We start from the raw sequence: 27689 nt of genomic DNA on the forward strand, positions 1-27689 counted from the left end.
CTATTGGCGTACAACGAGGATGGTGAAAGTATCCATATCAATATGAATTATCCATATGGATATCAAGTAGCTGTTAGCCGTCGAAAATGAGGCTATTTCTTGGCGTCTAGTCCTCGTGATGGACATTGGCATCATGGCATTGGCAGGTGGAGGTTGCCAGTGAACTCGGCCCATGACGAACTCGGCCCGTGGGGAATTTCTTAGTATTAATGATTATAAACGTCGTAAATTGTATTATTTGTCGGAGAAAATGGTTAATTTGGGAGTGATGGACATGTCGTACGAATGCTGGGGGAGGGCAGTATTGCAGTCGTCGGAATTGGAAGTTATACTTGCCGCCGTCATAACACGTGGGGACTGCCAGTGAACTCGGCCCATGACGAATTCGGCCCATGACGAACTCGGCCTATGACGAACTCGGCCCATAACCACCGCGGCTTATGACGAACTCGGCCCATGATGAACTCGGCCTATGACCAACTCGGCCTGTGGGGAATTTCTTAGTATTAATGATTATAAACGTCGTAAATTGTATTATTTGTCGGAGAAAATGGTTAATTTGGGATTGATGGACATGTCGTACGAATGCTATTCCTAATAGGGGGGGGGGGGCAGTATTGCAGTTCTCGGAATTGGAAGTTTTACTTGCCGCCGTCATAACACGTGGGCAAGTCGTATGAATCTAAAGTCAGGTCTGTCTGTCCCTAACCCTAACCTAACCCTAATCCTAACCTAACCCTAATCCTAACCCTAATCCTAACGTAACCCTAATCCTAACCTAACCCTAATCTAACCCTAATCCTAACCTAACCCTAATCCTAACCCTAATCCTAACCTAACCCTAATCATAACCCTAATCATAACCCTAACCTAATCCTAAGCTAACCCTAACCTAACTCTAATCCTAACCCCAACCCTAATCATAACCCTAATCCTAAGCTAACCCGAATCCTAACCCTAACCTAACTCTAATCATAACCCTAATCATAACCCTAATCCTAACCATAAGCTAACCCTAATCCTAACCCTAACCTAATCCTAACCCTAACCTAACTCTAATCATAACCCTAACCCTAACCTAACCCTAATCATAACCCTAAGCTAACCCTAATCCTAACCCTAACCTAACTCTAATCATAACCCTAATCCTAACCTCCTAATCACTTGATAATATTATAATTATCGTAATATAATTCACATTAATAGTTGAGTTGGTGCGAGTTTTTTTTCTGTCTAGGCCCTATTCCTTGACGATACTGCCCCCAGTGGTAATAACATTGATACGACATGTCCATCACCACCAATTTACCATTGTCTCCACAGAATTAATACAATTCACGACATTTATAATAATTTTTTTTAACAAATTCACCATGGGCCGAGTTGGTCATAGGCCGAGTTCGTCGAGTTGGTCATAGGCCGAGTTCGTCATGGGCCGAGTTCAATAGGCCGAGTTCGTCATGGGCCGAGTTCACTGTTTACCCAGGTGGAAGCTTACCGGTACGTTACTGTTAATTTTCCGAGAGTCGTATGATATGGCGAGTTTTATATGCCTCATTGTGTAAGGATGACGGTCATTTGATCTCAGAAGATGCATCAATTCGAAACAGAAAGTTATCGGGAGGATGGGCTCCGTTTACGAAGAAGAGGTATGGATGCCTAGTCCTCTCCTGGAAATGTTGTCTGCAGAATATCATTTCACCAACACGATGCATCCTGCTTCTCCTGCAGTAAATCAGCTCCCCCATGATTGTTATGTGTTATGGAAAATTACGTTATGTACATTGTACATTTGCTGCTGTGAGGTCCTACAACATATAAAAATCGTGCGTTTGAATTACAATGAAGCTGATTACACTTCGGTAAAGGCAGCCTCATCTGTTCTGTTTCAATGAAAAAGGTTGCAGAAGAGACGTCAGTGTCAAAAGCTGTTGCAAAAGAATAAACTGTACGAGTCATCAGTCACGGCATCTTGTTCTGACAATTTCAACAATTTGGAAAAGGGGATAGCTGAATCTATAGTGATTCACCCCTTATTGAAAGAAGCATACTCTATAGTTGATAGTGAAAAGCAACCATCATTCCAACTATAAATCCTGAACACTCAACACTGTCGGATATTGTAAGCATGGCGTCATTTTTGTACTTCCCACTGAAAGACTTGTAAATTAGGCTTAGTTTTAAGACAACTATCTCGTATGACTTCAACAAAACGGGACTATTGTCAGTTGCTCACTACATGGACTCTTATTATACGTATCTGATTATCTGATACATATTTTGTTGATAGCACAACAAACTTTGCTACAACCTTCAAGATTTTCACGTACAAACTCGATGATCAAAAATGACCAAGGCTCACAAGCTCATTTTTGTGTTTTACAATTCTTGGATATGGTGATGCTATTAGTATCAATTGGGTTTACAAGTATTTTGCTTTTTGTCTTAAAGCAGTCCCATACATGGGTTTCTCAAATAGCGGGTTGACTTTCCTTCTTCCTAAGAATTATGTAATTGTGTAATAATGAGCATGCATAGATACGTTGCTTAGAATTTTTGTTTGCTTTTTTCTATACTATTTTCTTTACTTTTAATTCGGTGTGCATGCCTCCTCTTTACATCGCCTAGGCCTAGGTGGGTGTCTGATTCCATAGACTACTCCTTTTATCGGATTTTGTGGTGTATTGAACTGATAAAATTGCTAATAAACCAATAATGATGATGATGATCCAATGTTTATGTGCTTAACATTCGAGAACCTCTGCTTTATAGACTATTACGCTTTACGACTTTAGTTTATAACCTTTTCATTTTATTCAACAAAATAACCGCAACAATACAACTGGTACATCGTTTATTGTCAATCATCAGTGAGGATGAGATCTAGTTGGTATTATTAGTATTTTATCATATAAAAACACCAACAGATAGTGATGAGATTGAAGAATAGGAAGGTATCGGAATGACATCAAGTCTTCCAACCAGACAGCTATTTGGTAAGGTCATAATATATCTAGAAAGGGTTTGTGTTGAATCCAGTTCAATCTGGTGTAGTTTTGGCCGCTAAATGGCGAGAATAATAATGATAGAACCATAGCAGTTGGTGATCAGGATATAATCATAATTTCGGCACTTCCATCACGAGAACAAGACGCCAAGAAATAGCATCATTTTCGTCGGCTAACAGCTATTTCTTATCCATATGGATGATTTAAGTTGATATGGATACTTTGACCATCCTCGTTGTGCGTCAAGAGACGAAATTAGGTCCATGTTTAGTCCATTCCCATATTAAAGTATATAGCAACAAAACAGATTTGGGTCGAGTTACCTTTGTCGCCACCGCGTGTTCAAAATGAAGTGGAACAGCCCCATTCCAAGTCGCTTCGACTCAGTCCCATTTTGTCATTGTATCGCAATCTTTAATGTTGATATTATCATTTTTTCATTGTATCACAATCGCAATCCTTAATGATGATATTATTGTAAACTTGACTGAAATGAGAACTAAGCCTGGAACATAGCGTTTACAAAGGCTATGTCTTGACGACAACGTCGCTTGCTCGTTGTTGGATTCGAATCACAGATCCGGAACCGGATTTGGATTGGAAAATATGAAATTAGTTCATGTCTGCTTCAAGTCACACGACCCATGTATGGGACTGCTTTAAGACAAAAAGCAAAATACTTGTAAACCCAATTGATACTAATAGCATCACCATATCCAAGAATTGTAAAACACAAAAATGAGCTTGTGAGCCTTGGTCATTTTTGATCATCGAGTTTGTACGTGAAAATCTTGAAGGTTGTAGCAAAGTTTGTTGTGCTATCAACAAAATATGTATCAGATAATCAGATACGTATAATAAGAGTCCATGTAGTGAGCAACTGACAATAGTCCCGTTTTGTTGAAGTCATACGAGATAGTTGTCTTAAAACTAAGCCTAATTTACAAGTCTTTCAGTGGGAAGTACAAAAATGACGCCATGCTTACAATATCCGACAGTGTTGAGTGTTCAGGATTTATAGTTGGAATGATGGTTGCTTTTCACTATCAACTATAGAGTATGCTTCTTTCAATAAGGGGTGAATCACTATAGATTCAGCTATCCCCTTTTCCAAATTGTTGAAATTGTCAGAACAAGATGCCGTGACTGATGACTCGTACAGTTTATTCTTTTGCAACAGCTTTTGACACTGACGTCTCTTCTGCAACCTTTTTCATTGAAACAGAACAGATGAGGCTGCCTTTACCGAAGTGTAATCAGCTTCATTGTAATTCAAACGCACGATTTTTATATGTTGTAGGACCTCACAGCAGCAAATGTACAATGTACATAACGTAATTTTCCATAACACATAACAATCATGGGGGAGCTGATTTACTGCAGGAGAAGCAGGATGCATCGTGTTGGTGAAATGATATTCTGCAGACAACATTTCCAGGAGAGGACTAGGCATCCATACCTCTTCTTCGTAAACGGAGCCCATCCTCCCGATAACTTTCTGTTTCGAATTGATGCATCTTCTGAGATCAAATGACCGTCATCCTTACACAATGAGGCATATAAAACTCGCCATATCATACGACTCTCGGAAAATTAACAGTAACGTGCCGTTAAGCTTTCACCTGGGTAAACAGTGAACTCGGCCCATGACGAACTCGGCCTATTGAACTCGGCCCATGACGAACTCGGCCCATGACGAACTCGGCCTATGACCAACTCGACGAACTCGGCCTATGACGAACTCGGCCTATGACCAACTCGGCCCATGGTGAATTTGTTAAAAAAAATTATTATAAATGTCGTGAATTGTATTAATTCTGTGGAGACAATGGTAAATTGGTGGTGATGGACATGTCGTATCAATGTTATTACCACTGGGGGCAGTATCGTCAAGGAATAGGGCCTAGACAGAAAAAAAACTCGCACCAACTCAACTATTAATGTGAATTATATTACGATAATTATAATATTATCAAGTGATTAGGAGGTTAGGATTAGGGTTATGATTAGAGTTAGGTTAGGGTTAGGATTAGGGTTAGCTTAGGGTTAGGATTAGCTTAGGGTTATGATTAGGGTTAGGTTAGGGTTAGGGTTATGATTAGAGTTAGGTTAGGGTTAGGATTAGGGTTAGGTTAGGGTTAGGATTAGGGTTAGCTTATGGTTAGGATTAGGGTTAGCTTAGGGTTATGATTAGGGTTAGGTTAGGGTTATGATTAGAGTTAGGTTAGGGTTAGGATTCGGGTTAGCTTAGGATTAGGTTAGGGTTATGATTAGGGTTGGGGTTAGGATTAGAGTTAGGTTAGGGTTAGGATTAGGGTTAGCTTAGGATTAGGTTAGGGTTATGATTAGGGTTATGATTAGGGTTAGGTTAGGATTAGGGTTAGGATTAGGGTTAGGTTAGGATTAGGGTTAGATTAGGGTTAGGTTAGGATTAGGGTTACGTTAGGATTAGGGTTAGGATTAGGGTTAGGTTAGGATTAGGTTAGGATTAGGGTTAGGTTAGGTTAGGATTAGGGTTAGGTTAGGGTTAGGGACAGACAGACCTGACTTTAGATTCATACGACTTGCCCACGTGTTATGACGGCGGCAAGTAAAACTTCCAATTATTGTAAACTTGACTGAAATGAGAACTAAGCCTGGAACATAGCGTTTACAAAGGCTATGTCTTGACGACAACGTCGCTTGCTCGTTGTTGGATTCGAATCACAGATCCGGAACCGGATTTGGATTGGAAAATATGAAATTAGTTCATGTCTGCTTCAAGTCACACGACGACAGAGATTTGCTGGACTGGATACTGCCAATCAGTGGTTATATGGAGATATTTAAGAAGACGAGTCTCTCGATATGGAAGAGTATTGCGAAACTCGTAAAGAATTCTATTATCTTCATAGACAATTATAGTGCAGAATGCTTGCATTGGTGTGGAGGGGTTGACCTACTCTTCGAAAATGGTGCTGTGTGCGTGAAGGAATTTTCGTCCTTCGAAAGTGGCAATCCGAATCAAAACAATGCAGTTTTTATTATCTCCTCGCCAATTGCCGGAGAAACTGAAAGCATTCTTCAAGATATCATAAAATCCAGTAGCTTCTCGAAGTGCCTGTTGGTATGCGGACTAGATTCACAAGTTCAGAGTTACGCAAGTGGCGATGAAAGTTTCAATGAGATGTATTTCGAAGAGCTCTGCGCCAAAGTCTCAAATTGGAATAAACGTAAAAGGTGCAGCGTTGAGGCAATACATTTTCCAATATTTATGGCACCGATTGCCGACAATGCCTTTGTAACACCTGCGTTTGATATGATATTTCCTGTGCAAAAGCACGATTTGGATAAGCTTGAGATACCGGGTGGAGGATCCAATGCTGTATCTTTGCAAGATTTGCATTTCTACATGTTCCCGAGAGAGTATAGAACTCTATTAAGGATGACAGCGGGTTCATTTAGAAGCTTTTTCCACAACTTGCAATGCAAAGAAGAAATATTTGCAGTGGGACCTACAAGCAAAGTACTGTCCACACAACTCTCAAATTTGTCAAATCAGAACAAATCATCCTACCCGAACAAGATTGGAATTCTTTTCGTGGATAGAACACTGGATTTAATGTCGGCTGTTACACACTCCGAAAAATCACTTGTTGACCAGCTGCTTGGGATATTACCAGGGTTTCCTTGTCACTACAACAACGTTGCTATTGATATGTCGCTTCTTTGCACCACACAAACTAGCAGAATTGATGATGATTTGATTTACTCTGGCTGTCTGGTGCCAGACAGCAAAGCACTGTCTCTCCTCTCATACGGCATCAATAATAAATCAACAGATTCTGTCGATATGGTGAAAGGGAAACTGATCACTGCTGTAGAGGAGGAAGGACTTGAGGACGATTTGGATAAATACGATTCGCTGCAGACGATAAAAGGTTTGGTTAAAGCTTTCCAAGGCAATCCCGGGGGGATTCTTTACAACTCTGCGCTGCTACAATTTGCGCTTGCTGTTGTCCAGCTATTAGAGGACCCCGTTTTAGATGTTTGGAAAACATTATCTACAAAAGAGAAGTTGATACTGCAACAACTAGGCGATGAGCCTGACGGCATTGTCAAAAGCTTGTCCAGAATTGCTGAAGAAGAGACTATGTGCTTCCAAGATATTTGTTCCTTATTAATCTACGCTAGTTGTGCGTTGAGTGCCTGTGGTGACTCCCAAAATACTTTGAGCAGCATGATTTACAAGGTATTATCGAAAACAGAGTTTTCTGCTTTGTCCGAGAGTTTCATAACACGGTACCATCTTGACGAAAAGAGCTGGGAGGATCCTTCAAAACTGTCATCTGTAAGCGACGACATTACTGATACCATCACCAATCTTCGATCGAATTATCTTCAGCAAATGAACACACTGAAATTGAGCGAAATCGAACCTCCATTGCACCAACCCCTCTTGCCTCAAGTCATGGAAAGGATATTTAACCAAAATAAGCCTGAGCTACAACCTGATATTGAGCATGTCACCACCGGTCGGTCGGACCTTTTGAAACTCGGGATGAGCATGTTCCGAAAAGTAGTACCGCCACGTCCGTGCGATTACCCGGTTTTGGTGATTTACGTCGTGGGTGGGATTACAACATCTGAAGTGGCTCAAATCAACAAAGCACTAGAAAAGTATTCGTCGGGTAGTGATTGCCAGGTAGTTATAGGTTCCAACAGGCTTGTTTCGCCCTCAGATATCGTTGACTCTGTGCTTTTTGACGATAACTTACATCCTGATGTTAGGTGTTGAAAAAACCGATGTGTGCCTATACCCTTGTTCAATGCAACATGCGAACTTGGATTTTCTGTGCAATATAAACCTTGGCGAACTCTCGATCAACATCGTAATAACAGCACTTGCATCCAAATTCATATATATATTTGATGAGGCAGTTTGATTGCATTGCATGGAATTGCGGATATAAATGGTAGGTGCATAGTATATGATGCTTCTAATACTCTGTCATTGTGCTTAGCAAGTCTGACCCATGTATGACTGGAAAAGAAGCTCTCTATCCATAGAAGAAGCCATTTTCGAGTAATTCTTCTGCAGGTGCAACCTTGACACTGGGCAGAGGTCCCTTTCGCACCATCTAGAAAAGTAGGGTTCGAGTCAAGCTGATTAACGTAGTCAAACATTTGTGCTGTATGATAGGCTGTTCAGAAAAACTTTCTTCGCCAATAACTCAATTCCAACCAGTAGAAGCGAGATTCTAGCAGTAGAAAGTTTTGAATTTATAAAAAAAAATGAAATTTTAATTTTTCTGTCAACCCCATAATATTGTTAAGCTGTCGGTAGAGATGATACACACCAAATTTGGCCCCATTACAATCACTTGAAGCAAAAGTTATTGCTATGGAAAAATATGGATTTGAATGAAATAGAATTATTCATTATAAAATAATGGAATTAAGAAATTTTTCTACTGTATAACTTCACTTCCAGTGGTTAGAATTGAGCCAAATTTGGTATGCCTCAACTCTACTGACAGCTTAATAATTTTATGGGGTTGGCAGAAAAATTTTGAAACTTTTCATTTTATAATGATAAATTCAAAACTTTCTACTGCAAGAATCTCGCTTCTACTGGTTGGAATTGAGCCAAATTTGGTGTACAGCGTTGTTTTAACCTAACAATTATATCACATAGACAGTGAAATCTGAAGAAAAAGTTTTTTCTTGAACAGCCCTGCTGTACAACCAAAGAGGTGTGTAACCCATGGGTGATTGGGCTGTATGTGATCTACAGGTAGACGGGCGGTGTCTGCCAGATGATTACGAATGTAGATCAAATGCTAAAATTAGTGAGAACACCTGGTGCAGTTAGAGACGCCATTGGGAATCTTAAAGAAATTGGTCGGATGGTTGTAATAGTAGAGCAACGGTCAGTGCCATTGGTTTCGAAGACATTTCCCTTCAAGACTTTTTCTTGTATACAGAATTGAAGAAGTAGAATGGAAGCTGTGCAGTTCAAGCACAGGCCATTTGAAGCCTAAACTACCCAACTTGAAGCAGAACACTGTCGATAGTTACTGAATGTGATTTCTTCCAGGGATACTGCTACTTTGACTGTTTCAAGTCGAATGACATTTTATTTGTCAAGCAGAGAGTAGTTTATGGATAGATTTTAGTTGCTGCCAGGGTTGTAACCAAGTCACATGGCTCCGAGTCACAAGTCAATCTCATTTTTATAGTTTTGACTCGACACAATTTCACTTCAAGTCCAAGTCATCAAGCAGAGGGTTGAGTCCGAGTCATTGCGCTGACTGCTCAGTTTCCAGTGAAAGTTCCGTTAACCCACTTTTTATAACTCTGTTCGGTGATATCGAATGGTCCCACTTTTTATAACTCTGTTCGGTGATATCGAATGGTTCGCATTTGTTTCCTCACTTTTAGCAGTTTCTGATCGCAGTACCAGTACCGATAGACGAAATCCCTAGAGTGTGGTTACTTTACTTCTCTTCGAAATTTCAATGAAATGTCAGTATTGGCCATCTGAGTCTTGAGTCATACGACTTGGTTCGAGTCATGCGCAATGACTCGAGTCCAAGTCGAGTCAATATACAGATTGACTCGAGTCGAGTCAATTCCGTGTTTTGAGAAAACGACTCGAGTCCAAGTGGAGTTAATATACAGATTGACTCGAGTCGAGTCATCAGAAAATCGTGACTTGAGTCGAGTCATTACAACCCAGTTGCTATCCTGTCACCAATCATTGTAGCATTTAAATTGCACTTACTAATATTTTATATTTACATTGCTCAATGCTCATTCTGTGTTAGTAACCGGGGTCGTAGAAGAATTTTGAATACTGCCTCCAATGATTGGCCGATACATTTTGGAAATGCATCATCACAAAAAGTTTATTTAAATTTACACTTGAAACGGGGTGTGTTCCGGATACTGTTGTAGGATTAAACAGCACTTTTTCTATCTCTACTTCAGTGACTACATATACCACATCTGAAATTTACTAGATTATCTACCTTTGTGCAGCATACAAGTCCGCTTTGTCAGCACCGCTCCAGGCTGCGTGATCCAAAAACAGCAAAGCTATGTGGATCTTTGCAATGCTGTACGACAAATCTCTGGCAGAGCTCGTAAGTTCCAGATGATCTGCCGCACCCTGCAAAACATAAACTTAAGCATAATATCTTAGAATCCTGCTGTCAATGGGTCAATATTGCGCTACCATTTCATTGAGAAAGGTGTCCAAATCGACCAGGGCTTTTTGAATCGGCACAGTGAGGCTAATAACTTCTGCGCTGCCGCATTCCCTCACCCGACGCAATATGCCTTCGGCTCTTGCAAAGAAGTGGGTCACGACCTGGGTTCAGTAAATCAACGGACTCGGGAAATCACATCTGTTGTATAGACTCTATATAACAATGTAATACCTGCCCATTTGACTTTGACATGGCCCGTAAAACATCGAGTCCCAGAATATTTGTTGTCCCTTCCCAAATGCTCAAAACTTGAGCATCTCTCAGCAATCTCGGAATGCCCGTGTCCTCCAAGTATCCCATTCCGCCAAAACTTTCCACACCCTCCGAGCATACCTTGATAGCCTGTTAAATACTGGATTATTGACTTTTCACGTTAACCAAAAATTAGGGATATATTTGCATGATGAAATCTCAGCAGAGTTGGTCACTAAAGAAGTATGGTACTCAAGTAGGATATGTCTTACTTGTACTACCTACTCAGGTGCTCACGTTTTTACACTACTACTACTACACAACATACTTTTACACTTTCGATTTTCTAAAGTACGAAGTGGCTTTGGGATATCTTGACATTGCTTATGAGTGAGATTGTCTTAGCTGCTTGTCAAAATAAGCCCTGTACCATGATAACTGAATATATTTCCGAAAATTGGCCATTTTGTGTTAGTCACAAAGATACACTCTGCAATTTCGAAAGTAGCCACCTCCGATTTTTACTGCATAGAATGCAACACATTGACCAAATCTACTTTTTAATACTCAAGTTTTCAACTTCCACTCGAAGCAGTTTGACATGTCTTAGAAATAGCTATTTGTAATCGTGTTGAAACTTACGGTGTTACTTCTACTTTATCGTCATTTCGTTAAAATTTTTATCAGATCAATACGCCACAAGATTGCGATCTAATGAAAAGATAGAACACCAAAATGACATGGAGTAGTCTTTTAATAAGACAATACCAATACGGACTACTTTGACCATCTCTTACGCTCACCACAATCTTACCTGTTTCGCAGTGTAGAGTTTACACACAGGAGTCATAAGTCTCATAATTCCTTCATCTTCATCTGTGGCGTTGCCGGTTTCCGCCAAACCGAGCATTCGGATGAGGTCAAACGTCAACAGAAAGGCAGCCCTCACCTCAATTTCCATCCTGTGAAAATTCAGGTAAAAAGCGACCATTTTCATGACTCACTGCTATGACAAACCTCGCCAGAGTTTGTAAGTGTAGAGGATTATCGCACAGCTTCGTACCAAAAGCAGACCGCTTGCAAGAATAATCAACGGCTAACTGAACCATTCTCCTGGCTCCCGTCAAACCCATCAGGCAATTGTATAGTCTTGACATAGAGAGCATTTCCGATATGCATCGGATTCCGTGGTCTTTATCTCCAATCTGAAAGTGATTCGTCAGATTTTCCAGCACACACATGAGAGACACACGACACTGACTTGATATGCTACTGTGCCGTCCAGTAGCATCTCAGCCGTTGGAAGTTGCCTGGTACCCAACTTTTCTTTCAGTCTCTGTACTTCCATTCCATTTAATCCAGATGGCGTATTATCTGGTTCCTTACCATTTGTTTCCAAAAGAAACAGTGAAACTTTTGAAGATGGCTTGCCGTTCCTGTCCAAATCGCGAATTGAAGCTACAGCGTTTATTCAAATTACAATCATCATACTCAGCTGCAATCCGAGCTAAAGTCAAAGCCATGTCGGCATCTGTGGCCGACGTAAACCATTTGTATCCATACAACTTGTACATACCGTCGTTCTGTCTGTATGCTGTCGTCTCTGTTGCGTTTGCTGTAAGGAAACAAATCATAACCGCAAACCGTTTCGTGGGTGCCACGTCAATAATTCGATTCATACCTACATCAGAGCCACCACGTCTCTCTGTCATCCATTGGCCGGATGTCCAAAATTCAGACGGATCTCGTGACACAAGATGTCTATAATATGTTGAAGATATCTTTTGAAACGAGATGTGCCATATATAGACGGAGATTAAAAACTCAATGAGTCACAAATCAGTCAAATGTAATGTTTTCATCTTCACAAAGATGGGTTGTTTGAATGTGAGTAACAATTCGCGGATTTGTTTACTTCCAATCACCGTAAATGTTGTAATAGTCTATGTGGAAACTGGTTCGGCCTGTTTTGAAATCAAACTTTGTACTCTACACAAGTGTGGCGAATAAACTAGATAATTTGGTGCCTTACCTGAATGCATTTCCCATTATTCCGTTATCAGCTGCGACATTTGGTATGAGATTTTCTAAAACCTTGGCAGCGCCATCTGTCATTGCCAGTGGACAGGAATAGAGACCACACGAGCTTCCAAAAACAAATAGCTTTGCCATCTGGAAAATCCGGCTGAAAACAACAGTGTTGCTGCCATCGGCTTCTTACATGAGCAGCCATATCCAAGTTAATCACTGACCTTGCTTTTCCATATTCTCTTTCATAGCCAATTGCTATCAGTCCTTCTTCAGCAGATATCTTTTTCATATATTTCCAAGAATCACAAGTATCGATTCGGTCAATTCGCTTCCCCCACGCATCAAAATGTGTCAGGGTAGGTGGTTGATTCTCGCATTCTAAGCCTCTTTCATCAATCTCATTAGTAACGCGGTCTCCAAATCGCACAAGATCACCATGGATGTCTTGAAAAAACTGTAACGCAAAAATAATTTCATATCTTCGAACCAACTTAAATGTTCACAAAACAGAACCTGAGATGGAATGTGTCTTCTCAAAAACGATTGCAGTAACGTATCACTGAGGTATGGGTTTTGCAAGACTGGCTTCTCTTGAAAGAATGTCCCTATCCTTGCATGTTTGAATAGTTTAGAAGGGTCTGAAATGTAAGATATATCCACATCTGTAACAAAAATACGCTAAAAATAGACGAAATTCATCACTAATTACAATGCTGTATTATTAATGAAGGTTAGCCTACTCACTGAAAATTATTTAATAACTTGCAAACAATCGGATCATTCCTGTTTGAAAAATATCATTTCTATATTGGTCAATGCCAAAGTTCGCAATGAAAGAATATATCAAAGCAAGTAAGACTCGGGACGCTTGTCTTATTTGGAGGCCCAAGTAACTTCATCCTTGAGAGGAATCAGACAAATCTAACTAGTTCACATGCTACTAAAATAACTTGCATTACCTTTGCTATCGTGAAATTTTTTTCGAAATATAGTCAACGTAGTTTGATTCCAGCATCTTGAAATATCAAATACACTGATTTTTTTCTTAGATATCATATCATACAGTATTGAAGTTTAATCTGCAAAACAAAAACACCTGGATGCAATGAAATCGAATGGAAACAGTTCCAAATAATTATTCGTCATTACTGATTCATGGTATTGATTGTGAAAATTGGACTAAATCAAATACGGTGACCTAATAATTTGACTAAAAATCAAAAGCATGGAAGAACCCAATATTTCATAGAATGTAGCCTACTGGATGGGATCTATCTAGAAAATACTATTAATCACAGGACCCATCCTTCCATCCAGTGTGCCATCGTTCCAAAACTAATGAGCAGTCAAATTCTGGCTTTCCCAACTTCACATTCACTTCATTATGTATTCCACACATCCACTTAGAGAATGCGAGCCTATCTTTCACATCCGGCCGATTAGTCTTGAGAGTTTCACGGAGGTCTTCGGCACAATCTTTACATGGATAAAACTGTGCAAAAATGTCCATGAAACGAGTCATGGACTTCTTTTCGACTTCAGTTGGTCGCTTTGGATAGTACGCTGCCATTGTGTGAAGATAGCTCCAAGTGTTTCTGCCAAGTTCTTCCCGATCTAAAGGGCATTGAGCTTCGGTACTCTTCGGATCATTGGCTGCAGTCGACTTTCTTTCGTTTTTTGTATCGTGAGCACTTCTCCAATTTTGAAAACTCTCACAAGCTCGGCAATGTTTCTCAGCACGACCACTGTATTCGGCAAGGTCTTCCTCATCGAAGACACGTCGCCTTCGTGCCATGGTAGAACGGTGAACTCTAGCGAACTGCGGATAACTGTAGGTAGGTAACCTAGCTGGTTAAGTATCTGTTAATTTCATAATTTGAAGATATAGTGTTCGGTTTATTAGCAATTCTTATCAGTTCCATACACCACAAGAAAATTGCGATACATTAGCAATATATTTCTAAATCACTCAAAGAAACAAAAGAAAGAAAGAAAGCTCACCGCACCCCACACCTGCAACCTGTATAGTGTATATGCAGTCGGCAGTCCGCACATAACACCTATCACGGCTCTCACAGCGTCACAGCGGACAGCACACTAGGTCAAAGATTTGTAAACAATAACAGTTCATTCAGGTGTGACCTTTAGATTATTATGAATGTATCAGTGATGTGGTGGTTGAGGTGGAAACTTGACTAGAAATCGCCAAGTCTACGTATCAGTAGTCAGTTCCACTGCGGTGCGAATATTTCAATGACTACTGTACCTCGGAATCAAAAGCGCACAAGTGAGAGAGAGAGAGAGAGTCTTTATTTTCAAGTTCAACACACGCGCGTCCACGTCGTCCAATTATCATATGATCGACCGAAAAGATCATCGCTGATCGCTCCATCAAATATGCCGGACCTGACGTGTAAAACAGTATCTCACCGGCCAGCGGCCATCCTACAATCGAAGACCATGTCCACATTCAAGTCAAAATACAAGCAAATCCTACTAAATCAATGATATATACTATACATACATTGTACATCATATATATATCATTTTACTCAGGGATATCCAGATATCCCTGATTTTACTAAATGATTACTAGTCCGTCCTCAAGATTAACGGACCACGACCTGACCTATCGATCTCGCCTTCCGGGCCATGCCACCCCCTTTTGCCGCTTGCTTTTTTATGCTATCTTCCTTTACTTTTCATTCAGTGTGCACACCTCTTTAAATCGCCCGGGCCAAGGTGGGTGTCTGATTTCGGAGACTACTCCAAGTCGATTCGATACCTTCCTAACTTTTATTGTACCGCAATTTTTGAGGCATATTGAACTGATAAAAATTGCTAATAAACCGAACAGAGGAGTATCATTTTTCTCTAATTCATCAGGTTTTCAACGGTGCAAACGAGCCTCTCTAATTCGGGGTGTTTTGCATAAGAGTTTACATCTCTGAAATGCTTGGTCTGAATATTGATTGTCGCAGAAATAAGTTTTGAAGCAGCGTGTTCGATCCTTTGTTCATATGTTATCACTTCAAAACACAAAGACCCGCAGCAGCAGAGTGCAGTTGATCTTACATGTCAGTAAAGCAATTGTAGAAATATTACAAATTGATATACTCATCAAAGAAATGGGAATTTTCAGACCACGTCAAAACTAAGCAGAATATGATAACTCTGAGAACTACTATGGGCAACTGACCTACGGAGGTTAGTAAGCTATAGAACAGTGGTTCCCAACCTTTTCGACTCATCGCCCCCTTTTCAAGCTCAACGCCGATCATAGCCCCCCAGATTTTGTGAACCGAAAAATCGGTATACAATCTGTAATCATCGGCGGGTTGACTAAAAAAAAAGGTCAACTCTTCGGCTCGATGTCCAATTTTACGCTTTTGCAACTAAATTTCCGTGGGTTGACTAAAAAAAATGGTCATTTCTCCGTCTTGACTCCTATATAGCCGTTTTGACGCGTCATCGCCCCCTTCTTCATTTTCTCCCCCCTAGGCCGCCAAATCGCCCACGTTGGCAACCACTGCTATAGAACTACTAAGTGGTTTGGAGTAGACTGGAACGGAGGGGTCACAGACTTTTGTTTGCCTACGTCAGTTTACAAAATTATTGGATATGTATCTTTGCGATTAAGGCAGAATGACAAATGATCATCAAAGTATTTGCAATTTTCGAAGTCATAATCCGTTAACGGCAATCATGGTCTGATTAGCCTAATTCTTACGACAATTCCACTCATAAAGCCCTGGACAGTCTGGCATACATGACTTCCACCACATCACACAAATGAATGATTTAATCAAGAGATACATATTGCACATTACACAACAAATATTGACTTTTCCCTGTCCTAGGATTATCTGAAGATTGACGTTTAACACCATGTATAAAATCACACAGGCGGTCACATTACTCGGAGTGGAACATTACTTGCAAATGATGCTAGAAAAATATTATATGGATGGTTAAAAGTAAATGCATACAAATAACACCCTGAATTCAGAAACAAAGTTCAAAGTGTAACGATCAACAGACTGCGAATATGAAATCGAATTGAAATACAGTAACGAACTGGCGGATTTAGATCTTTACAAAGAATTCTATTTTGTAGCAGTAATAGGCAATAATAACCCAGTAAGCAGTACCCAGCATATTCATCGCAAGTAACTCTGCATGAGTTGACGTATCTCCCGCACCCCAGGCAAATGGCAAATACCCCTCGAACACTTCATGTCCAACATACAGAAATATGCTATTCATGCCTGTAAAATGTATTCAATCATTAGTAGCTTACGGCAAGACAATACAAGATAATTTCGGATGCCTCACCTACAAAATAAAACGGTGCACCTGACCATAGTTTCTTGATGTCAACAACTACATACATTATGCACAAGATTGCAAATGCAAAACATGCCAATGTCGTGACGAAGCTGGTTGACCTGAAAAAAGAAACATGTCATTCGACATTTATGAACAATCTAGGGCAGTGGTTCCTAAACTTTTTTAGATACGCCCCCCCATTTATGATAGTGAGAAATTTTGTGCCCCCCTTATCGTCATGTCACAAAATGCAACCGGAATGCTAGCGATCCTAACGCATAGTTTGATGGCATGGAAGGTTATCGCTGTTGATGACAGAATTCTCAAATAGTAAAAAATTTCCAGTTGACCGCAACTTCGACCCCCCCCCCCCCAGTTTGAGAACCACTGATCCACGCTGCGATGAGTGTCATTTGCAGATCAGGGATACTGTGATATGTCAGTCTGGACTGGGGCTTCAGAGTTTCTAACATTAAATTTTCATTCAAGCAGGAAATAAATCATATTCTATGCTGCAATTTATAACATTATGAGCTCATAAACGATTTTAGCCGTTTTTGCCCAGTTATAATATCTGGCGAATTGTGATGAGTCTATTACGACTTCTACTACTTCAGACCAGCAAAGGCAACTGCTTTATCTGCTTATTATACATCAATATTTCAATCTTGTTGTGCGTCAAGTCTGATAGTTGCTTCAGAAGTTTCGTTGGCATATAGATTTGATTAACCTTGATGTTTTGTTCCAAACCAATTTCGACATCTAATTCTCAAAATAGATTGTTTGCAGTTCTTATATGATTGCAGAGAGCAATGCCCTTAATCTAATGCCTCTGATCAACTCAGTATTAAATCATGTTCAAAAAATCTTACCATAGATTCTTGTTGACTGGAATCCAACCCTCAAATTGTGTGCACTTGGTCAGGATCGCGGAAATTATACCAAGCATTGCACACCACCCGATAAACCTCCATATCTTGTCGCGCGTGTTCTCGTAGTACAGAAATATTTTTCCTGCCTGATCAACATAAAACAACGGTTGTAAGGAAAAATTGCAACGGCATCTTGATGGCTCATTTTCATCAAAATTTGTTGTCTATTGTGGTAAGTCAGCTACATACTTTTCAGTCAGTTTCATTTCAATTCTCGTCTCTGATGTCATGTGAAATTTTTGTATTCAATGAAGAAAAGAAATTGCACGTTCTCTACCACAGTGTCAGCGTCAGCTTGTTAATGTAAGGATCCAAGCTAAATTATATCATTCGACTACAAGTATAAAGAATGCATTATAAATATTTCACCTCAAAGATTTCGAATACTGATAACATTTATTTCGACCCAACTTTTATTTACAGTAGATGATGAGTTTGAGATAACTAAAAACACAACCCTTTTTCTATGGAGTATTACAAACAAAGATGGTCAAAGTAGTCATCGTTGGTACTCGAGTAGAAGTAGGAGTAACTATAAGAATAACCACTTGAGTAAGTAGCAAAACTACGTAAACTCTACTTGAGTGCATCAATATAGTAGAACGGCTTTGTTACTGAACACTTCTGCATACAGATGGTAAATCAAAGAATATTTCATGTGAGGAGAAAACATACTTGCAAGCCCAGGAACACAATGAGAACACTATGGAATGTTCCGAGTAGACCTTCCGGATCGAACTTGACAGGAATATCTTTATACGAAGGCGGGTAGTACACAACCTTGAACAGAAAGGAAAAATTTCAAGTTACGTTCCTGCTACACATCTGACTACTCACTTTCGCAGTGGGATGACCGTAAATGTGACTTTCGCCAAACACTTTTTTATCAATAAACGCAGCAGCGCCGCCGATACAGTGAAAATTGCTGCCATTCTCGGCAAGCCCACCAGGACCAATGTATCCGCTGTATAAAAAATAACTTGTCAAGTGGAAAAGCGCGAAACCATGTCAAACTTACGTGGGACATTTGTCGACTGGTAACAGGAATGTGAGGCAATGCCAAACCACTTCGAACACCGCTATCACAATCCACTGTTGCCAATAAACCACGATATCGCGTACTGGATACCACCACGGGCTGACACCTTCTTCTGTTGCAATGCAAAGGGACGGTAAGCTGAAGCATGGATTCGGGACCAGAGAGAATAATCCAGACTACGATCAATCGTACTCCCATTATCAATACCAGATGTACCCACTAATGAAACACTTCTACTCTGCAGAGCAACTCAAATTGTTCTTTTTAGCCTATTCCACTTCTACTGGAACGGTTTTTCAGGCAAAACCAATTACTTTTTACAATTTCATTTTTAAAGGCACACATTAGTTTCGATATCGAGATATTTCCTCATTACATTGATGTGAATATGGTCATAGGAACTGAGTGAAATAATGCCTTATGTCACGGAAAGTGAATATATTTTTGAAGATTATATCCATTTGGAGTGTCGTCAGACGTTTTGCGCTGGTCAGGAAGATGCATCTAACAATTTTGAAAAGCGTCTTCAGATTAACTGCAAACATCTCGACCAAATCTTCATGTTGAAATTACTTATCTGACTAGTTTTCAGACCTTTTATTTGATACTTCTACTTGAAGCAATTTAGAGATGTCTTGGAAAGCACTAGTTCTACTAGCAATTGCATATAAACTTACGGTGTTACTTCTACTTTTACTTGATTATCAATGCTGACTACATTGACCCCCTCTGATTATTACACAATTAAAAACACATTGCTAGCCTGAGTGTAAAAGTGACACATGTGACGCGATCTCTAAATTGCATTTCAATATTGTTTCGCACTGTCATTCAACAGACAACAGTTTATTGTGCGATTACAATCGTCAAGGTCAACCAAAATTACTTTCCAAAACTAGATACAAAGGTAATGTGAGATGGAACAACTGAGATTGGTGACCCTCATAAGCCGATGACGAACTTGAAATTAAAAAATGTAACTACATGGCGCATTTTGAAACCACTATTTTTAGTCGAGGAATGAAGATATTTTGAACTCCCAAGACTTGCAACAGAGAATCACGACATAGTCAGCGACTTGCGATCTCTGGTAAAGACTTTATTCTAAAATAACAACCATGCAAGTACCTGAAGAAGCCAAAACAACCATTGTTGTGACATCTGGTTTTGATTTGTGAAATGCCCATTGCAACATGGCCACCACAAAGTAAGCGACAGCAAACCTTTGCAACACCCCGGGAATTCGCATATTCACAAAGTCAGCTGCAGAAATAACAAAGTGGTCAGTGAACAGTTGCACAGGCACTGTGTTTACCATCAAAACACAGTCAAACAAACGAGTCAACACGCAGCTGAGATAATCTTCAATAAATACTGGGATGTTGCAAATAGATACTACGAAACTCACTGTTATGGTTGATGATGCAAAGTCCAAGGAAGAACAAAATCAGGGTGCGCCTGACGATTTTATAAGCGATTTCCCTAGAAGGGGTGGCCTTTCTTTTCAAGCTATCGATCGAGAACACAATGTTGATACCCATGATGAACATGAACCACGGGAAAACAAGGTCGGCCACGGTCAAACCTGAAAAGTCACAACCGCATCTAACGCATGCAATTTGCAAATCTTCAATTGGAAGCACCATAGGGTCATGCAAAACACAAATCACAATCTCATATTGTACATCGATTGCATTTTCAAACACATTACCATCCCAGGAAACGTGGGCAAAAAACCAGTAACTTCCTCCGCCATAGTTGACGAAAATCATTATCACAATGCACATTCTGTTAAATAAAAGTAAGATACATGAACACTTGTGAAAGGACAACTCACCGTCCCATGCAGCGTGATGAAAAAACCAGTATCTCCCTCCCTTGTAATTGACAAATATCATGATTACGATGCACATCCTAAAACCATTTCCAGAACAGGTGTCAAGAATTATTCAAGAGCGGTTGCATTAGACCCTAATGCATAAACAGAGCAAACGTTTCGTACCCCCTAAATGCGTCAACAGCGACCATACGCTCTTTCACAGGCTTTGGCGGCGTCGAAGTAGGTTCACTTTGGATATCGTCGACAGATCCCAAATCCTTGAAATTGAAGGCTTACTTTAGGTACTATTATAACACAAGAGGCAATAATTCACTGAATCAATACAATAATTAGAAACATGAAAATAACATTCTGACCAATTGAAAATAGAGCCTGACCAATGTTTGTCAAAACTGAGTCTTTAGCAACTAATGGGTCAAAAATACATAACAGCCAAACATATTTCTTTCCGGCAAGGCTACTATGAGAGTTAACGGTTTTTGATATTGATCAGGCTCTAATTTTCAAAGCTTGAATCATTTTGGGGACTGCATTGCGTGAATTGCGATATTGTGGACGCCGTCATTCAGCGACAATTCAAATCAGTCTCGCGTGTATCGAAAAATCAAAATGGTTGTATTTCAATCGTGAATGATTTTGTTCATTCGAATTCTATTGTCAACTAGTCTTACGCTGTTTTGCAAAAACGAAGTTCCCTGGGTATCATAAATTGAAGACGCCGGGGCAGCGGAGGCCTCGTTTTTCTGACAAAAACGATCAAGAGTCAGACAAGAGACTTTTGATTGCTGAAATCGGCATTAAATTCCCTGCAATTAGCTGCGACACATCGACACTCGACGTCAAACAATGACGAAACGTAAAAGCATTTGCAACAAAACCAATATGATTAGAATTGAGATTATTTACCGTGTTGATGTATGTCTGATATCTCTCGTCCTTTTTTTTGCTCAGAAATTTGTCCACAATAACATAGACAATGCCTAATCCAAAGAGAATAGCAGCCGCAACAGCAATCGCTATGAAAGAAGTGGGCCGTAATTAATTTTCCAGATTAAAACGACCATATAAGTCATACAGCCCCACACACCAGAAGTACCCTACATGGCTCCACAAAATTACAAACTGTTGGGGTAAATTGCTGTGTAGAGTGTAAAATTGCATACTCAAGATTTATTGCCCTTCTGGAAAATGGATTTTTTTCCAAAGAAAAGGTCAAAAATGGAAAATTTGACTAATTAAAAAACCTTTGAACATGGCCTGGTGAATAATAAAAAATTCGATGCACTCTGACTCCATATCCACTACATGACTGAAATAAAAAAATTGTCAATTTTGTGACATACTGGCATCAGATGCCCAATTCGCCAGGAAATATCAAGTTGACGATCAATTCTTCAACATCACTCCCTAACTAGCTTCTAAGTACACAACAGGAAAATAGGTATCTCCTTTGAAAACTGAAATTGTAATTTTCCTTAGTTCTGCACAAGTAGGCCTAAACTTCAGTTAAGAAGTCAGTCAAGGAATATGAAATGCAGAGATAACACATCAGCTAATGACTTACGCAGGTAGGTTTGGTATGGTTCGGAGTCCTTAGTAAAACCATTAACATAATAAAATCCTCCCTCCTTGCTTTCATAAAGATCAAGTGAATAATTGGCTCTCTCCGCGAAATGATATTTGATTCGCTCGCTGTTAAAAAAATTCCGAGTAGACATATTCAAAATGACAGTACCCAAAAGAATTCCCAACCTGTGCCCAGAACCGTTGATCATCAAATTAGATCCCCATCTCGAGTCGACTGAGAAAGATACGGAAGTGTGTCCATGCTCTATCGTAATATTGCCGATGCTGTAATACTCGCACTGGAGCGAGAAAAAAAATCCAAAAATTGAAGAAAATTGTTAGTTCAAAGTTAACCTAGTCTTCTCACCCTATGACAATAATCCGAAAGGAAATATATCTCTAGTGAAAAAGATATATTGTTTGCATTCACTGTTACAATTGCTTGATCCACTTTGTGCGCCACATGATGAGACTGCACATCTGCTGGCTCCTGCGACATCTTGTCCACATAAAAATCTTGGGCTTTCGCTGCAAGTACAAAATAATAATTGTGATCTCTTTCTCTAGTATTGACGAGCTTGTCTCAAATCAATCATACCCGCTATCAAGGCCACAAACACAACCGCTGCGGTCACGGCTCTTTCACCCATTACATTAGTCCTTGTGACTACTGTAGCGTCTATATAATAAAATTGAAGGACACCACTGACACTAAATTAAAGCAACTTGATACATCACATACTTTTTTATTAGTAAGTAAATATATCCAGAATTAACCAAAACACATTTCATATACTCAATGCCGTCACGACCACCTTCTCAAAAGCACAGTACCATGCCAGCTTCCAGAACGAGAACGAAAACCTTCATAATTTTTGGCAAACGTTACTATTTCGATTGCAGTAGCATGAAATATTCATGACTCTCTTGCCAGTCCACTGTATATTTGCAATGACATGGTGGCTATAGAGGCTGTCACGCTGGCTTTTAAAAGCAGCAAGACCCACGGCGACATTACAACGTAAGTGGCGATCAGCTGACAAACGTAGTTCCGAAAAACTGACACTACCAGCAGAGTTGTAACTACGGGAATGAGATTCGTATTCAGATCAGTACGGAAATAAGCCCACACAAGCGCCGAAACCGACAGAATATGAACCAACGACACGTTGGCATCCAAAGCCATTACGATGTACTTCCAATCGAATTCGAGTCCTCTGGCTCCGACCCAGAACGGAACCAAATTTGAAAACAGTGCTTCCGCACTTGCCCATCCGAATCCCGCAATCATGACTTTCAGTTCCGGCTTGCCGACAGTCCGATTAATCAAGTAATACACGCCGGCGAGATCTATGGCGTCTACCGTTGTCTTCAGAAATTCAGGTATTATGAGAAAATCCCCTGTCGAACTCTCGATAGGCGGGAAAAATGTGGCCAGCAGCAGCATCTTGCCGAGTTGTATCCCCATGTACACGATTCCAGCGAATATGATCCGGTTCAGCGCTGCATATTCCGATAATATGGACGACTTATACACCACAACATAAGGTGCGAACGACAGAGCGACACAGTTCAAGAAGTGCACGAAAGTCATTTTGCTCTTAGGTATATTTTAGGTATGAATCGAAGATCTGCAAAAAAATTGGGATAGTAATGATTCAAAACAACAACCCAGCAATAAATTCATGAAACGGCAAATTCAGCATTCCGTCGTGATTTGCTGAGAAGATAAAACATACCAATCCAGGAAACAATTTGAAACAAGGATTTGATCCAAGGCATAGCAAAACGAAACATGATGAAAAATTTTATCAATGGCAGTAGTTTTAACATGATAATAATCCAAATCGCCGAAGAAATAGGTACATTAACATCGTGTAGGCCTATTGCGTGTTACACAATCATGGTTCAAGAAGCAATATGTGATATATGCTACGGCAAACTTCAAGAGATTTCATAGTAGAGGTGAAATCAACTCGATAGATGTTATGTTATTGCCAAGCATAAACAATTGACACACATGCACGAAACCAAACGGGCTCACCTGCATTAAGTCACAAAAACAATCACCAACTGGCCATTGACCTAAGTCAGACTGCAAGATTATCAGTGAAAAATTCAAACCATGAGAACACAGCTTATTTCTGTTTGCGTTTCTAAAGCATCATTGACTGATAGCCTACAATTTTATGAAAGTTGGTATTCCTTACACTTGTTGACAAAATATTTTTCCATCGTGTTGGCACACCGGTAATAATCGCTTTCCGGGGAATTATATTCCCTGCAATTGTCGAATATCCTCTGCATGTCATCGACGAAAAGCTTTTTAGTCGTGTATTGCCTCGACTTTAGCTTTTCGTTCATGGTCTGCAGGTCCATGGGGAACTTTATGATGTCGTAGTATGTCGGCACTTCTGATTTTTTAACCGGCTCCAAAAAAGGCCACGAGCTGCTGTGGCTCCTCATGTTTTGCATGATCGATTTCAACGAGTGGTACAGGCTTTCCGCGGACTCTTTGGGGGCTTCCTTTCCCTTTTCTTTTGGGGGTTTCCACCCTGTTTCTTTAATTCCAGGGATGCTTTCAATCGGGATTTCCGTTACTCCGTCTTTGAAACAAGTGAGCCCAGGATAAACTCTGTTTAATTGCTGCTGTTTTCGTTCGATTAACTTCCTGATGATTTCTTTTTGCTTTCGAATGATGTTGCTGAATTCCGTGTAGGGTATTCTAGGATTCAACTTGCATCCCATAAGCGTAGCGCCTTCGTATTCTTTGATGTATCCCACATAGGCGGCTCTTTCAATCTCAATTTGCTTTGAGAAGCCTTGCTTCTTGAAATATCCAATCGCGTATTCGTCGGCATAGGTTAAGAAATGATACACTCCTTGTTTGATATGATATTCTTTCAGATGATTCATTAAATGCGTTCCGTAACCTTTCACCTGTTCGTTGGATGTCACGGCACAGAACACAATTTCTGTGAATTTTTGTGTCGGGAACATTCGAAAACAAACCCCACCGATAACCCGACCTTCCTTGACCAACGCTAGTGTTCTGTGTTTTGGATCAAACACGAGCCGCGTGATATATTCTCTTGGCATGCGAGGAAGTTGATGTGAGAATACATTTTGAAGACCGACAAGCCAGATTAGCGTTTGTTTCGATGAAGAGTTGCCTGGTTCAATACTGTTTGCTATGACATGGAATTCAATAACTCCACGCCGTTCCTCTTGTCTCGCGGCTTCGTCTCGGGCAGCATGAGGGGATAAAAGATTTGGTTCTGGTCCTAACATCTGTTCAGGGTCAGTAACCGTAGCAATAACCTCATTGATAACATCAACAGGGAAATACTGCGACATGCCCGAACGTCGTTTTTTGGCTCCCGGATCTCCAATACCAGGTGGGGTGCCTTGAATCGCGTCTGAAATTTTTCGTTTGTCACCACGGTTGGTATCATCACATAATATACTTGATTTTTGCATGAGAGATAGGCCGCGGGTGTCTAGAACCCCGGCGGGAGACGTGAGTGCGAATAAACTGCCAGGGGTACCGGGACTTGTGATGAACGGATCGCTAGAGTCATTTGACTTTGGAGAAGGTAGTGGCATGTGTGCTGGTGTTTGAGAGAAATCGACGTCCCAAATGGGTGAGTTATCCGCGAAAAGCTCTTCCTCGAGCATAGACAAAAATTTGGGAAAATACGACAAAAACAATGTGCGTTTTTCCGACAACATATGATTTTTGTCTGACCTGAAACTTTCCAAGACGTTCCTTCTGACAGTAGAGAAGATTGATTTCAGTAGAAATCTCCCGAAAACCTCGGTAGTGTCGTGCGACTCGAAGCTGTCGCAGAACTTGGGCACTCGACAGAAACACAACCATCTAGTGTAGTTCAATTTGTAATCCTGCTGATCTTCAAACGTATTTCGTGCCTTGTGAACAAGCGGAGTTTCTAATGTCTCTTGATTCAAGAAGAAAAGAAAAGACCGCGCCAAATCATTCATGATTTGCAATTCTTTTTGCGGTAAATGTCCGAATTTATAAATCACGAAATTGGCCACTCCGTTACTGATGCTCGGTTGGCTGAATGGAGGTGCACCCAGCGGGCCTTCGACAACAGGCTTGCTAGATTGGATGATACATTTCCTTAGTAATCGAAACAGGTAAAAATATACCTGCTTCGTGTCGCAATCCTCCTCATTTTGCACACATTGAAAGAGGTTCTCCACATCCACCACAAGACCTAACAATCTGTTAATTTCGTCATCGTTGCTGGATTCAAACCGAGTGATATGAGCTCTTAAAGTATGAGAACAGGTACGGCATTTTGAGTCCAATGTTGCAGTTGATGGTGGTTGGACAGAAGAATCGGTGTGACCTGACGAATGTGCATTGTATGGGTTCTTCCAAGCAGTGCATTTACAAGTCTCTTCTTTACAGGTAGAGTATATTCCAATTTTCTCTAGCTTTTTGGCTTTGGGATAGCTTCGGACTTGCGCTTTGCGTTGCTGAATCTTTGCGAGATTAGACGACCTTGCAAGTTCACTGGGAATAAATGACTGCTTCGGCTGCTTTCTATTCGCGTTTGTTACATCCGCCTTATTAAATGACGACGCCTCCATAATAATCAATGAACTTGAACACCACAACTATATATTACCACTTAGAAAGACAACTTGAACTCTTAGGTAATCGAAAACACAGGCTTCCAGCAATACTAATGATGATGCTTGCTTATGCAGACTGCAGAGATGGCCAGTGGCCACAGTCCAGTTCAGGAGCCGGGGCCGGAGCAGGATTTCATTGATTTTCTGCCTGGCCGGACTGGATCCGGATTTTGAATTTGTGAGGACGGTCGGATTTTAGCCGGATTTTTTTGCTGCAATATCATTAATTAGCATTGTTCTGGCAGGATTATTTCGGATTCCGAACTGGACATTCACCAGCCGGAATTTTTCGGACTCCGAATTTCCAATTGCCCGCCGGATCCGGATAGATTCGGATCCCGGAATTTGGGAATCCGCCCATCTCTGTGCTTATGTCAATAATAAGTTCACATCAATAGTGAGTATTGAGCAGATGCTCTCACTCTCAACTTCGGAATGCAAATTCATTTCGCTCCGGCTGGAAATGTGAAATTCGGACTCGGAAACAATTCTGTCGGATCAATGATATAGTATATACATTATACAGGGCCAGATAAACAAAACTCCGGCGAAATCCTCCCTTATTCAAATTGATGGAAAATCTACTAAAGGGGACAGCAATGTCGGAAATTCGGCCTGCATTCATTGGTTCATTGGGTTATTATTAATTTTTATCAGTTGAATACAACACAAAAATGCAACACAATGAAAAGATAGGAAGGTGTCGAAGCGACTTGGAGTACTCTATGGAATCAGACACCCACGGCCTCGGAGTATAGATAACCAACCTACGTTCCTTGCGTGGTTGCGATTGTTCAGAACAATGCCGATTTTCAGATTTTGAAGGGTATTTCA

The 27689-nt window shown here is 40.4% G+C and overlaps 6 protein-coding genes and 1 long non-coding RNA gene across 11 annotated transcripts in view; 2 read left to right on the forward strand and 5 right to left on the reverse strand.

The window, feature by feature from the left end:
- Window positions 1-22905, reverse strand: part of LOC145444943 (heparan-alpha-glucosaminide N-acetyltransferase-like) — a 33448-nt gene extending 10543 nt beyond the window's left edge. Inside the window, exons 1-16 of one of the 5 annotated variants that reach the window (XM_080323010.1) lie at window positions 22789-22905; window positions 22558-22718; window positions 22377-22489; window positions 22189-22316; window positions 21531-21640; window positions 21296-21367; window positions 20787-20881; window positions 20496-20572; window positions 20193-20369; window positions 19913-20047; window positions 18764-18896; window positions 18583-18709; window positions 18421-18525; window positions 17686-17831; window positions 16820-16932; window positions 16269-16752 (exon numbers count right to left, since the gene is read on the reverse strand). In XM_080323010.1, coding sequence (XP_080179136.1) covers window positions 16571-16752; window positions 16820-16932; window positions 17686-17831; window positions 18421-18525; window positions 18583-18709; window positions 18764-18896; window positions 19913-20047; window positions 20193-20369; window positions 20496-20572; window positions 20787-20881; window positions 21296-21367; window positions 21531-21640; window positions 22189-22316; window positions 22377-22489; window positions 22558-22718; window positions 22789-22840 — 1926 coding nt within the window. In that variant the 5' untranslated portion in view covers window positions 22841-22905 and the 3' untranslated portion in view covers window positions 16269-16570. Of the gene's footprint in view, window positions 1-16268; window positions 16753-16819; window positions 16933-17685; window positions 17832-18420; window positions 18526-18582; window positions 18710-18763; window positions 18897-19912; window positions 20048-20192; window positions 20370-20495; window positions 20573-20621; window positions 20699-20786; window positions 20882-21295; window positions 21368-21530; window positions 21641-22188; window positions 22317-22376; window positions 22490-22557; window positions 22719-22788 lie in introns of those variants that run through there. The other 4 variants (XM_080323009.1, XM_080323012.1, XM_080323011.1 and 1 more) reach the window with 4 other exon arrangements.
- On the forward strand, window positions 5731-7977 carry LOC145444942 (sec1 family domain-containing protein 2-like). Its single transcript, XM_080323008.1, has one exon. The coding sequence runs from the start codon at window positions 5746-5748 to the stop codon at window positions 7783-7785; it is 2040 nt and encodes a 679-aa protein (XP_080179134.1). The 5' UTR covers window positions 5731-5745; the 3' UTR covers window positions 7786-7977.
- On the reverse strand, window positions 7893-13580 carry LOC145444944 (acyl-CoA dehydrogenase family member 11-like). Its single transcript, XM_080323014.1, has 13 exons — window positions 13444-13580; window positions 12998-13122; window positions 12706-12938; window positions 12486-12638; window positions 12135-12214; window positions 11945-12068; window positions 11715-11889; window positions 11471-11658; window positions 11268-11415; window positions 10433-10603; window positions 10228-10362; window positions 10022-10161; window positions 7893-8128 (listed from the first exon to the last, which is right to left on the reverse strand). Exons 1-13 carry the CDS (start codon window positions 13538-13540, stop codon window positions 8008-8010), a joined length of 1890 nt encoding a protein of 629 aa, XP_080179140.1. The 5' UTR covers window positions 13541-13580; the 3' UTR covers window positions 7893-8007.
- Window positions 11311-19033, forward strand: LOC145444955 (uncharacterized). The gene is made up of 2 exons (XR_013916823.1): window positions 11311-11429; window positions 18380-19033. It is a non-coding gene; the product is annotated as an uncharacterized LOC145444955 (long non-coding RNA).
- LOC145444951 (FAD-linked sulfhydryl oxidase ALR-like) lies at window positions 13558-14539 on the reverse strand. The gene has a single exon (XM_080323022.1). It carries the CDS (start codon window positions 14277-14279, stop codon window positions 13773-13775), a length of 507 nt encoding a protein of 168 aa, XP_080179148.1. The 5' UTR covers window positions 14280-14539; the 3' UTR covers window positions 13558-13772.
- Window positions 22869-23784, reverse strand: LOC145444949 (BOS complex subunit TMEM147-like). The gene has a single exon (XM_080323020.1). The coding sequence runs from the start codon at window positions 23782-23784 to the stop codon at window positions 23107-23109; it is 678 nt and encodes a 225-aa protein (XP_080179146.1). The 3' UTR covers window positions 22869-23106.
- Window positions 23785-23820: 36 nt separating this feature from the next.
- Window positions 23821-26940, reverse strand: LOC145444941 (histone acetyltransferase KAT2A-like). The gene has a single exon (XM_080323006.1). It carries the CDS (start codon window positions 26808-26810, stop codon window positions 24378-24380), a length of 2433 nt encoding a protein of 810 aa, XP_080179132.1. The 5' UTR covers window positions 26811-26940; the 3' UTR covers window positions 23821-24377.
- Window positions 26941-27689: the final 749 nt, after the last annotated feature.

The sequence above is a fragment of the Botryllus schlosseri genome, chromosome 8 (genome assembly GCF_051294905.1).
Source record: "Botryllus schlosseri isolate E-star chromosome 8, Bs_hap1, whole genome shotgun sequence".
Classification (NCBI taxonomy): domain Eukaryota; kingdom Metazoa; phylum Chordata; class Ascidiacea; order Stolidobranchia; family Styelidae; genus Botryllus; species Botryllus schlosseri.